This window comes from Oncorhynchus gorbuscha, linkage group LG05 (assembly GCF_021184085.1).
Source record: "Oncorhynchus gorbuscha isolate QuinsamMale2020 ecotype Even-year linkage group LG05, OgorEven_v1.0, whole genome shotgun sequence".
NCBI lineage: Eukaryota > Metazoa > Chordata > Actinopteri > Salmoniformes > Salmonidae > Oncorhynchus > Oncorhynchus gorbuscha.
Window position 1 is genome coordinate 24,797,679 of NC_060177.1, and position 13,575 is coordinate 24,811,253.

A 13,575-nucleotide genomic window follows, 5' to 3' on the forward strand; every position below is an offset into this window, starting at 1 on the left:
TGTGCCATTGTAGCACCACTGTGTAGTCGATATGAATGTGTTTGCATATGTTGAATCTTGACAGTGTCTGCAACATGTGCAACAAATTGTGTTACAATGTGAATATCCTTGACTGATTTATGTACATGCATTTATGTGGCAGACCATGCACAGGGGAATGTTTATTGGTCAATAGTGACCATGTTGTTTTAGGTACTAGTCTGGAAAATATTGCATTAAGAGACCTTTGTCCATAAAAGCCACATATAAAGTTTCATGCAGATCGGCCATTCAGTGCCAACAGAGTAGTATTTTAAGTGTTTTTCACAAAATTCGAAATTTGTTCCTTGTGAGGAGAGGGGCCTATGTACCGAATTTCATGACTAGGTCAAATGGGGTGAGGAGCATGACCTTCAAAATGTGCATTTTCAATCTCTTGTTATAACCACCATCTGGCAAATCAGAGTAATTTTGTAAAAGCCTGCTCTCTATGGCAAGACTCATTATTACCCAAATTTCGTCCAAATCGGCCCAGTGCTTTCTGAGAAATCGCATGTGATTAAGGTATGAATGAACATATAAACGAAATGATGGAGACAGATCCACAGTCCCCTCCCCGATTTAGTCTTGGGGGACAATGATTATTAATGTAAAAATTACAGGAAACCATGACGAGAAAGCACGTGCAATTTGTTGCAAACGGATTTTAAAAAATGTACAAAATGTACAAATGATGAAAAACAGCACTCAAATCTCCCGTTATTCTCTACTGCCTCTCTTTGGCCTGAAGAGGCATTTCTTCCAGAACTATGTGGGCTGTTCTACAGTGACGTCACTGGCAGATATGTCATGGCGTCTGTGGGGCTGAAGCTGGAGCTGCAATTAAGCTAGCTAAAAGCTGTCGACAGTGTGTAAATCGAAATGGAGAAAAATGCAAACCTGCATCGAGATGTTGGAGGAAGTACTCTATGTGCTACTATTGCAGGAGAAATTGGCGATATTAAAACAGTTGGCGGAATGAAGGGAGCGACCGATACGTGCAAGATTAGTGATCATTCTCGCAGTACTTTGGTTAGTTGTACTACTAGCTCCAGTAGTGCCCCTAGCACTGCTAGTAATGCAATCTCCAGTGTTGAGAAATTAGATGTGGCAAAAATGATCGAGTCTCTCCCGGTGCAAGAGAAGAACATTCAATCGAGTGGTTGGTCGGAGACATTGTCCTCTGGATCTGGAGATCATTTGAGTAACGGGATGGGATCTGGCACGCAGCTGACTACAGGAAACAGCGAGGATGCCACCTCAAAGTTAGTAAACAACAAAACGGATGGCGAGCCCTCCTCGATGGGTTCAAGGATTACAGATGGTCAAGCTGAGGTGTTGGGTTGTGAGTCAGTTGAACCAGTGATGCTGGCAAAACCGACACACCTATGTCCGGACAAAACAAATACGGGAAACGTTAAATGTGGAGTTGCGATTGACAAAACCATATGCGAGGGTTTGCCGAGTGGGAGTGACCCGTGCATCGCGGCAGAATCTAGGAGCGTCGACTCACTTGAGTCTTTCGCGAACCTTAACTCCTGTCCCAGTTCCTATCTCAACAGTGAAGGGGTGGAGGACAAGGTGTTGGCAATAACAATACAGAGCGAGTATGGGGCTGATGGAACTAAGATCCCGTGCACCAAGGACCGGGGCGCTGGCCAGTCCATATACCACATCAAGTGGATCAAATGGAAGGAGGAAAACACACCTATCATTACCCAGAATGAGAACGGTCCATGCCCATTGCTGGCAATTATGAATGTCCTATTGCTGGCATGGAAGGTAAATGACTGACATCATAACCAGACCTCTGAGACAAGTTTACATGTGGTGTCCATGATGCCATTTGGAACGTTTACACATCTATTATTTGTCAATACTAAATTACTAATAGAGAAGTAATTATGAAGCTGGTCATCATAACTACGCTATCTGATGTATTATCAAAATAAAATACAAATTGAATGATCAGTTGTAAATTAAACTATTGTCACCTGCCAGAATATAGAATACCACGAAAAGTTGAAGATCCCTAAATAAAATTCTTTAATTTGGGCATAATTTAAGTTAAAGTTCAAATTATACCACTCATATGCACTCATCTTTATTTTTTCTTAATACTTAATTATTGTAATTTTATGATCGAGTTTGTTGACAGGTCACATTGACCAATTATACCATAGACCCAGTTGTATATCTTTTCCCCATGCTGCGGCCTTGGCAGCTCAGTCCCTCTCTTATGAGTAGTCTCTGAGAGCTTCCAATTGAGTCCTTTTTAAGCTTCTGGTTTCATTTACATCATAAAGATAACGTTTAATTACTGTCAGTGACGGTTGGTTGGCAGGCGGTGGAGATTCTGATTCAGTATGTGTCTTCACAACTTAAACTGCAGCTCTGTGTCTCAGGTGTCTGAAACCTTCCCTAAAACCTCACTACCTACTGTGAAAATGGGTGACATAAAAGTGACTGTAAACAGAATTCTTTGCTTCAAACGCCTGTGTGTGTGCTGACAGTCGTGCAACCGCTGACAGTGCACTTCTGGTGACTTTAAACACAGCTTTCCACTTCCCAGGTGTGGGTGTATTTACTGTGAACCATAATCATGGGGGAGGGAGATTCCTGTCAGCCAGGTTCTATTGGCCTGGCTAACTTTAGTCATGTTGCTTTGTTAAGTAATGTATGCGGTTCCATTACAGGTGAAGATGCCACCAATGATGGAGATCATAACTGCTGAACAGTTGATGGAATATCTTGGTGAGTATAAGTGAGAATCTGTTTACCAAACCAAAGACCCGAATGTCATTTAAATCAGCGACCTGTTCTTTAGTTGCCCTCCTGGAGGGCAAGTTTATTCCCTGTCTCTAGTATTTCTCTAAGTTTACGGACCTGTATTTGTGACCTGTATTTTAAGCCTGATTAAAATACAAGCCAACTTGACAGTGCTCGAAGGCAATGGACAATACTGTATTTTTCTTTGGTTTTGTACCTGTCTAGAAGGTCCATGTCACAAAATGCTAGTCTGGCTGTACATTTAGTACACCAGTGCAGTGGAGCATTGAGCTGTAGTAGAAACTAGCCTGGGAAGTACAATGTGACCTTAATGATAGAGTACTGGAGGGCTGTAATTATGTCCCACTGCCTGAGAAGGCATTACTGTATGAATAATCACAGGACCTGCCTCACTGCCTGCCTGGCCCCTCAGTCTTATTTTAATAATTTCCTCACCTCCCTTCAGTAGACTGTGGATTTGCTGCCTCCTAGCTTTAAGATAAATTGCTATATAATATGGATTTCATATGATTTAAGCAATGGCACACAGTAATTTGCATAGCTGCTGTGAAATCACCCATATACCATTATTACCTGAGTTTTCCTTCTAAATAAACAAAACCTCCACTTAATTTTTAGCCAGTGAATACAATGGGTGCATTCATAAATTCACTCTAGAGTGTCAGTGTTCTCTGGGCCGTTTGTAAATTCAGAGCGTTGTGAGATTGTACACTTTGACCGACAAGTAGGCTTGATCCAAGTGTTCTTAGTTCAGAACCGCAGCGAAGTACCCAAGATAAATTACTAAAGTTGGCTAGCTTGCTAGCTTCTTCCAGACACAAATAAGAGGGCACCTCCCTCTGAACATTTTACTCACCCTAGCAGAGCTGGTTAGTGTTTTCATGTTATCAGGAGGGTTAGTGACTTCATCTGTGTCACTGTCAACAATTTAATAAAACGTTTTAGCCAATGTTTATTTACAACTGCCCTAAAAACCGAGTTTAGTGTGTTCGTAAATTCCTCAATTATACTTTACACTTTCAAACTAGAGTGCTTTGAAATCGGAGTAGATTGCCATGTTGAATTTACGAACGCACCCAATAAATGAATTGGATTTACAGTATTTTGGAAGATTCTTTAATAAATTCAAAACTCTACCTGGGTCATTATACGCATTCTGGTTGTAACCTAGCTACTGGACCTGCCCTCAGAAGAGTGCATATGGACTTGTATACCCATTAGTGATAAGCCTGGAGTTCTTACAGATGGTGGTTGGGTTTAGGGTCATAAAATATTGTATGGATAAAGTGCTGGCGGGTTGAATAAAGAGAAAACAATGCATAAAAAAAATCTATAATTGTATAATTCTTGTGCAATTCATATCTATAGACTACATTGAGGTTTTCCTTTCATTATTTATATCTGCCGTTAGTGTGTAGCCTAACTAGCGCCCTAAATACACTCCAATTGCCAAATGCATTTGGGTACTTGGGCAGAAAAAGTTCAAATCGTTCCACTGAGGCAAAAAGGACAATGTCGGAGTTTAATTCAATAGTAGAAAAGCTGCGACATGGAGTGTTGATGCTTGGGGAAAATGTAGTGAAAAGGGATGATGGCAGTTCTGGCTATGTCATGTGTGATGATTCAACAGTCTCAAGACGGGGAATTCAAAATGGCACATCAAGGGAACTGTACTGTTCAGATGGGTTAACTGAAATCTGGACTGACTGTAGGTCTATAACCTCTCACATCGCCTAATATAACTCTAGCAGAATTAAGCATTTCTTGCAGTGAAATTATACACCAAATATACATTTTGAAAGTTGAACAGAAGTGGAGAAATATTATTCATTTCTTTCAGCATCTTGAGAGAATGAATGCGCGGTTCGGGACCATCTATAATCTTTATCAGCATCATAAAAGTGTAAAATAGGACAAATGTAAGCCATCACCTTAATAATAATATCGTATTATTTAAACCACATAAAATATGCATCCAAGCCGGACTGAGATCTTATAAAAAAAGTGTCGTTTTAACAGCTTTTAATTTCCTTAACCAGTGAAACTGATGTCATTTGGACATTTTGCATGTCAAATCGTTCATGTTTTTTAAAAAGTTATTCAATTTTCTCCTTGGTCGCTAAACGTATTTGCTGTGTGAAAGAAGCAGAGGTGAAAGCGGAAAGAAAACACACCTTAACCATTTCAACTATACTGAACAAAAATATAAACACAACATGCAACAATTTCAATGATTTTACTGAGTTACAGTTCATATAAGGAAATCAGTCAATTGAAATTAATTCATTAGGCCCTAATCTATAGATTTCACATGACTGGGCAGGGGGTGCAGCCATTTGTGGGCCTGGGAGGGCAGGCCCACAGGGGAGCCAGGCCCAGCCAATCAGAATTAGTTTTTCCCCATAAAACAGCTTTATTACAGAAATAAATACTCCTCAGTTTCATCAGCTGTCCGCATGGCTGGTCTCAGATGATCCCGCAGGTGAAGAAGCCAGATGTGGAGGTCCTGGGCTGGCGTGGTTACACGTGGTCTGTGGTTGAGAGGCCGGTTGGACGTACTGCCAAATTCTCTAAAACAATGTTGGTATCGGCTTATGGTAGAGAAAATTAACATTACATTCTCTGGCAACAGCTCTGGTGGATATCGCTTAAGTCACCATGCCAATTGCACACTGTGGCATTGTGTTGTGTGACAAAACTGTACATTTTAGAGTGGCCTTTTATTGTCCCCAGCACAAGGTTCACCTGCGTAATGATCATGCTGTTTTTTTAGCTTCTTGATATGCCACACCTGTCTGGTGGATGGATTATCTCGGCAAGGGAGAAATTCTCACTAACAGGGAAATAAACTCATTTTAGGGAAGTAAGCTTTTTGTGCGCATGGAATTTTTCTGGGATCTTTTATTTCAGCTCATGAAACATGGGACCAACACCGTACATATTTTTGTTCAGTATAGATTAAAACATTAATACTGTTGATTTCTAACATTATTCTGGTGAGCAAAGGTTTATTTAGTCTTCTAGGATAAGAAGTCATTACAGAAGAGAAGTTGCCTGTATCTAATTATAGACAAGTTGAATAACATAGGCCTGCTTATAATTTCCAACATTTTGGTAGGCTATCTAAAAATGCCCGTCAAAAACGTTTTCCATCTCAGACTGTACAATGCTTTTTCTATGTTTGTGGGTTGGGTGATGTGATGGCTTTCGTTTTTTCCTCAGCGCTTTTGGTTGAGTTATTAGCAATTGCGGGAGGCTGCGGATGAACAAACAGCTCAACCACGCATCGCTAATACCCATATGAGGTCAGGTGGTATGGTCCAGTATAGATTGACCAGGAGGACTGAAGAATCCCTGTGGACCAAGCCCTGCTAACGTCAGGGAAACAGGAGCTGTGTTCTTTCTCCATGCGTGGCATGCTGACCCCATTGCTTCCCTCCATAGCTGGGTGCTGTTATGATGTAGAACCAGGGGTGTCCTGTTACAAAAGGCATTCTCATCTAAGCTATAGAGAAAAAAATCACTGTCACTATAGCCAAGCCTTCTTTTCATGGCATTGGTCAGTTTGGCTTCAATTTTACAAGCGCTATAATTCTTTGACTGGTGCTATGACTAGTGTCCCGTTTTTGAGTGTGTTCTAGCTAAATGCATCATATAATGACTGTTAGGCGTCAATAACAACTCTAACTATAAGAGAAATGGAGCCACCAGCTGCCGAGTTCTGAGAGATGCCAGAAGTCCTGAAATGTATCCACATTAGTCATGCCATGGGAGTTGTTTACTTTCATATGATAATTTGGGGGTTCGGTATAGGTCAGTTTGTACCAAAGACTCCTGACTGTTTGTGCTACATTGTCCTACATTCTGCATGTGATTAGCAGATTCAACTGGTTTTGATTTAATCTGTATTAGTCATTATGGGCCAAGACACAGACTGTTGTTAATTTGTGGGTAAGGATATTTCTCACCATGGTTTAATTACAGTTTACACTATAGTGCTTCATTGGGGGACAGATTAGTTCGTTAGCTACCAAGATAGAATATAACAACAAAATGTGATTGGGAAACAGAGGGATGATTCTTCATTGTCAGGAAATATATTTTTGATGTCAGTCATGGGAATGTTCTCTACATTTCTCAGTTTGCTGCTTCTCTTCACGTATTTTTCATTAGGCCTAACGCAAATGTTGACTTGACTTCTCATTAGTGTGTTTTGTACCAGGGGTGATAATGATTGTAAGTAATAACATTGTTACCTTTTGGTTAGATGTTACTTTTTTTTGGATGCATTGGCTAGGAAAATGTCATTTAGAATTAGTAATTGTCTGTTGTTGAACTCTGTTAATGGGAGAGCCTTGTGTTTCCTCCCCACAGAATCTGCCTCTGAGTCCATAGCGCTTGGTGTCCGTGACTGGTTAATCCATGCAATTCAATTCCAATTGGAGTTTGGTTCATTTTGCTGGAAGAAAAAGTATCATCTACAGTGTGTGCATTTCATTATCAGACCACGTTATGACCAGGCAAATCTTATTTGACCTTCTCCAAATACTTTTTTATAAGAGAGGAGGAAAGCAAGAAACTGTAAACTACCCTGCTGGTCAACTGACATGAAACTCTGAGAGAGGAGACCATTCAGACTGACCCAAAACATTAGCACATTGAGCGACATAGTTGCCCATCTTTAGATATTTTAGAGGTAGCCTAGTGTGTGGGTCTGATGGAACACAGTACTCACTCCAACCCCATAGCTCTATGTTCAATACCAGTGAGAAGCCACAGAGAGGTCTTTACCCCCACTCCCAACCACTCAGGGCGGGCCCTCTCCCCCATTGTGCCCCTGATGGAATCACCTGATTGCTCCCTCTGTCTGCCTCTCTACACTTTGCTCATCTGCTCCTACAGATACCCATGGTTGATTCCTAGTTATCAGTGTAAAAACATTCCCTGTCTCATTCGAGTACACTGACTCACAGTGAGCACTTCAACCCTTCAGCAAATCACAGGTGACAAGCAGTAATGAAGCACAGCGTTTTCATTTCACGCAACTCCTGTTTTTCCGACTGTGTCGTGGTATATTTCCTCGGAGGAATGCTCATGGTTGTAGCCATCCCTCTTATGTACATTGCCAACCTTTAACTGCGTTATGCAGGCTGTGCGTATCATCCCAGATATGCCTCTGAGTCGTCTCTGCTCTTCTTTCACAAGTGCCCATAAATTGCAGCTCTGTTTGTGGAGACGGCTTTGTCTTTACTCTAGCTAGTGGCTGAGAGCTCATAGTGAATGGTTTGGTCCCTGGTCAAACCGTTCATCTTGTGTAATGTCCAGGAGCAGGCAGATAGGCCTGTCTCCTAGCCTCACCATTGCACTTCATTACGCGCAGTTACTGTTTCATGCCCAGACAAAAAAATAATAGCTTGTGAAAAAGAGCTGCTCACAAAGAGCCCCATTTAACGTGGGCTGATTCAGACGCTGTATTAATAACTACTGTGAGGCCCATAAGGGCAGAAGTGAAGGAGATGTATGTTGTATTAGAGGCTGCTGGTCGATGTTGGGATTTAGTACTCTGTGGAGCATGCCAGTGAATCATCAACAGCAGCAGTAGAGGCCCGGGCAGGGAGGGCACCGTCTACAGTCAGCTGGCAGGGAACGGGGCAGACGGAGGGAGGTAAGGGGGGTATGGCCGGGGGTTTCCCTGGGCATAGAAATGTCAGTCAGTTGACTGGCCTCAGCTGGGTGCATTCATGGCCAGGGCTGAGGAAGCCTGTGTCTGAGGAGAGGAAATGGAGATTGAATCAGAGTAGCTCCCCGGCTCTCAAATACACTGACCACTGGCTCACTTTGTTAAAGTAAGAAAGCAATCTTTGGATTATGAGGAAAAAGTAGGCCTATTTTTGGGGGGGTTCCAGATATAAGTCTCACAGAATCATCTTGTAACATCATATCTTGCGAGAGGGTATGTTTTCGACAGCTGGACACTGCCGCTGTGTGTTGCTCAGAGGGGGAGGGTGGAGTTGGGTGCGATGTTAATGGGTGGATGACAGGTGCACTGTGATTAGCACCACAGGGTCTTCAGTTTCTGTGGTGGTTGACTGACTTTACAAGGCTCTCCCTGCCTGCCCCAGTGGCTGCTCTTCCTAGGTCCTACACTAAGCCCTTAACACCTCTCTAGCGGCTCCCCACTGGCCAGGGCTCGACTGACCCTGCATGCCTGGCCGAGCCCTTCCTGGAAAAACAGCTGGCCAGCGCTTAACATTCAACATCCCGCTTCTCACTGAGGATTAGACACTTCTTATGGAATCAGAACGTAGTAGATAATATCACCTCTTCACATGGGATTGACGTAAGCAGGCGGTCCGTAAGCCTTGTGATGTCACTGGTGAGCGGGCAGGGCTCTACCCTGATTATATTTTCTCTCTCAGCTCCCCTGTGTGTCTATGGTTGTTTTAATTAGCCTGTATCCCCAGGTCTTCTGATGTTGCTTCCTCTCTCCCTCGCTCTCGCTCCCCTGCAGGAGACTACATCCTCGATGCAAAGCCGAAAGAGATCTCTGAAGCCCAGCGGCTAAACTATGAGCAGGTAAGGACTGTTGTTGCTTAAACACAATCAGTAAGGGCAGTTATTCACTGATCATACGCATGCATGTCTGCCGGTCCATCTCTCTTTGTGTCTGTCTGTGGCTCATGTTGGAGAATCAGACAGGCATGCAGGATGAGCGAGGAGGCTGAGAGGGAGAGGCAGGCAGGCTCTAGGCTGTTGAGTACCTCCCTCTTCCAGTTAGATCTCTGATGGCAGAGCAGCAGCCAAAAAACAAGTCCGCAGCATCACACTATTAACTCGCACCACGCCAGGGGGGCTCAGTTGTTCTCACTTCCCAGCCTAAAATATCCCTGCCTGCCGTTTAGTGACTGCAGTTCCTGTCCTCATCTATCCAGAAATATATCATATTCTAATGGGCAACGATGTAATGCTGAGTATTTATACAGTCATGTGCATCTGCGTCAGTGCATTTGCACAACATTTGCATTGGGAATTAATCTCCAGAAAGACCAATGAATGTATATTTATGTAAGATGAAAATAAGCGTTGTGATGATAATGGTTATATGGAAAACAGCCCACTGCCCCAGAGCTGCTTTTAGCCCTTATATAGGTTATATAAGCCGCGTCTTGCCAGGCCTACGGCACAGCACGGGTCATGAGGGGGCAGGTTGCTCAGGCATGCATGGCTGAGTTCAGATCGAGGCCAGCACTGGGGCTCTGAGTGGTTCACATGGCCTGGCAGGGATGGCTTTCTCATCCACACTCCCATCCACGCTCCCATCCCTGCTGCCTGCCTGGAATGTGGGAAGGGTACGGCCTCTCTTCCTGTCCTCTTCCTCTCCACTCTGCTGTGGCAAAGAACCAGCACATCTGTGAATGTTATTCTTTTCACGGACGTCATCGCTCGGGAAGGAGAGAAGTAATGTGTGCGTGTGTACATACCAGAGTCTGGATTACTGTCCGAGGAGAATGTTCTGACTGCTGTACAGTCGTAGCTCTCCAAGCTCCTGGTACGTTGTGGGGATTTAAGATTTTTAAAAAACTAGCAACACTCAAATTAAATGGTGTTGGACTCATTGTAATTATGGTGGTCTGATCTTGGACTATGGTCCAGAACACCAGGCTCTGTGGCGTGTGTGTGCGTGTGTGTGTGTGTGTGTGTGTGTGTGTGTGTGTGTGTGTGTGTGTGTGTGTGTGTGTGTGTGTGTGTGTGTGTGTGTGTGTGTGTGTGTGTGTGTGTGTGTGTGTGTGTGTGTGTGTGTGTACTGTGTGTGTGTGTGTGTGTGTGTGTGTGTGTGTGTGTACTGTGTGTGTGTGTACTGTGTGTGTGTGTACTGTGTGTGTGTGTACTGTGTGTGTGTGTACTGTGTGTGTGTGTACTGTGTGTGTGTAGTGTGTGTGTGTGTGTACTGTGTGTGTACTGTGTGTGTACTGTGTGTGTGTGTGTGTGCTGTGTGTGTGTGTACTGTGTGTGTCTGTGTGTGTGTGTACTGTGTGTGTCTGTGTGTGTGTGTGTGTGTACTGTGTGTGTACTGTGTGTGTACTGTGTGTGTACTGTGTGTGTACTGTGTGTGTGTACTGTGTGTGTACTGTGTGTCTGTGTGTACTGTGTGTGTACTGTGTGTGTGTGTACTGTGTGTGTGTGTACTGTGTGTGTGTGTACTGTGTGTGTACTGTGTGTCTGTGTGTACTGTGTGTGTACTGTGTGTGTGTGTACTGTGTGTGTGTGTACTGTGTGTGTGTGTACTGTGTGTGTGTGTGTGTGTGTGTACTGTGTGTGTCTGTGTGTGTGTGTACTGTGTGTGTGTGTCTGTGTGTGTGTGTACTGTGTGTGTGTGTCTGTGTGTGTGTGTACTGTGTGTGTACTGTGTGTGTCTGTGTGTGTGTGTACTGTGTGTGTGTGTACTGTGTGTGTGTGTACTGTGTGTGTCTGTGTGTGTGTGTGTGTACTGTGTGTGTGTACTGTGTGTGTGTGTGTGTACTGTGTGTGTCTGTGTGTGTGTGTACTGTGTGTGTCTGTGTGTGTGTGTGTGTGTGTGTACTGTGTGTGTGTGTGTGTGTACTGTGTGTGTACTGTGTGTGTACTGTGTGTGTGTACTGTGTGTGTCTGTGTGTCTGTGTGTACTGTGTGTGTACTGTGTGTGTGTGTGTACTGTGTGTGTGTGTACTGTGTGTGTGTGTACTGTGTGTGTGTGTACTGTGTGTGTGTGTACTGTGTGTGTGTGTACTGTGTGTGTCTGTGTGTGTGTGTACTGTGTGTGTCTGTGTGTGTGTGTACTGTGTGTGTCTGTGTGTGTGTGTACTGTGTGTGTCTGTGTGTGTGTGTACTGTGTGTGTCTGTGTGTGTGTGTACTGTGTGTGTCTGTGTGTGTGTGTACTGTGTGTGTCTGTGTGTGTGTGTACTGTGTGTGTACTGTGTGTGTACTGTGTGTGTGTGTACTGTGTGTGTACTGTGTGTGTCCGTGTGTGGATGGGCCACGTGGTGGAGTTTAGGGCAGGCTCTGTGCTGTTAGCTGGGGCAGAAACAGTTGTTGGTTCCTGTTAGATTTGGCTGTGTAAGCGCTGCCTCAACACTGCAGGAGAGCACTCGACCAGGAACGGAAGGAGCCTCACACCATGAATAGAAATAGTGTAGAGAGAGTGTTAGGGAGGCTGTCTGTCACTAGGGAGTCTTTAGCATGCCAATGTGCATGCCAAACCAAAATATAATACATTTGTAAAAGATTCAAAAATAAATATATATCTATATATAATCTTGTTCTTGCCTTTGTTTGATATTGTCTGCTGCATATTTGAATAGTCAAGCTCCTTTTATGATTTTGAAGAGCGTTGAACGAGTTCATAACAGAGTTCTATTTATAAACTCTGGCTTCAAAACATCATCTGTCGGAGGATATGAGGATTAAAATAGCGATTGCTTGGCTGTTGTTAAACAGTAACTCAGAGACTGGAGAGCTTAGTGAAGGTTTATTCTGTAAAGACTGGTCATGGTCATGTTCCCCTGATAAAGGGCACTCCTGAGAGATAGCACGCTGTAGCACTATTCACTTGACAGCGTTTTTGTAGTTGTATGATATAGAATATTCTATTTTATTGAGATAGAGATGCTCCTAAAAAATAATGTAGCAGGATGGGAGTGTCGCTGTATGCAACATGATTGTGGATTTTAAGAGTGCACAGTTGTAGACTAACATGCAGACTTAAAAACGACATAGGCTACCTAATAAAGTTTTGTGCCAGATCTCCATAATACCTGGGGAGCAGTCCAGTGTGCCTTTGACATGAAAACTGAATTAAAGCTCTTGCCTGTGTCTGTCAATCAGTCAGCCTCGTGGTCCTATCAGCCTGATTTGCCAGCGGATGGAGGTCTGGAGTCAGTTCCCAGTGTGTGTGTGTGTGTGTGTGTGTGTGTGTGTGTGTGTGTGTGTGTGTGTGTGTGACCAGCTGGTTTGAGCTGGTGGATGAGTGTGGGTGTGTGTGGCTCTGCCACAGGGTTGTGGGACTTAAATATTGATCTGGCTCACAGCCTGCTAGTGGAACATGTGACAGGAAGGTTGGCCTGTTTATCCAATCAGTCTCCCTCTTCCGTAAAAGCTGGAGTGGAACCATTGAATACTGGCCTTCATTGTCCAGTGCCCACGGAATTGTCTATTGTACATCATCACATGCAAATACCACAGGCTCTATGTGGATCCCATATTCAGCACAGCATTTATGATTAGTGTGGTTAGGGTGGCTTTACTTAATGTAGTCTGGTCGTAATCTGTAGTCTGTGAGCGGCTAGAGCCGAGTGGAGCAGGGCTTGGCCACACAGCAGGAGGGAGTGGGTGTGCAGAGCAGGCAGAATGTTGGGCAGAGCGGGAGCAGTGGGCGAGCACGTTCCTGATCTCTTACTGTGCTGCCAGCTTCGCCACCCACCAGACAGAGACGCAGTGCCCACACAGTTGTGTGTGCACTTGTCAGTGTGTGTGTTTTTGCTTGTAGGCACATTTTGTATGAACAGCGCTGACTCACGTTTGACTTGTGCTTTAGCACCTGTCCTCAAGAATACAAGCAGGAAAACAAGGAAGATAAAGCAGAGAGAATCCTCGCTGTGTGTCTCAATGATGGACTAGACCATTATTCCTTCTCCACCTAACTTTACAGTTGGCACTATGTATTGGGGCAGGCAGAGTTCTCATGGCATCCGCCAAACCCAGATTTGACTGTCGGACTGGTGAAGATGGTG

The 13,575-nt window shown here is 43.9% G+C and overlaps 1 protein-coding gene across 3 annotated transcripts in view; it reads left to right on the forward strand.

Moving 5' to 3' along the window:
* The first annotated feature begins 801 nt into the window (after window positions 1–801).
* The window catches only part of LOC124035728 (ubiquitin carboxyl-terminal hydrolase MINDY-2-like), a 30,663-nt gene continuing 17,889 nt past the window's right edge, over window positions 802–13,575 (forward strand). For all 3 annotated transcript variants that reach the window (XR_006838796.1, XM_046349340.1, XM_046349341.1), the window contains exons 1-3: window positions 802–1,800; window positions 2,715–2,772; window positions 9,320–9,384. Coding sequence is in view for 2 of the 3 variants with exons in the window: in XM_046349340.1 (XP_046205296.1) it covers window positions 901–1,800; window positions 2,715–2,772; window positions 9,320–9,384 (1,023 nt within the window). In the remaining variant the exon portion in view is untranslated. The remainder of the gene's footprint in view (window positions 1,801–2,714; window positions 2,773–9,319; window positions 9,385–13,575) is intronic.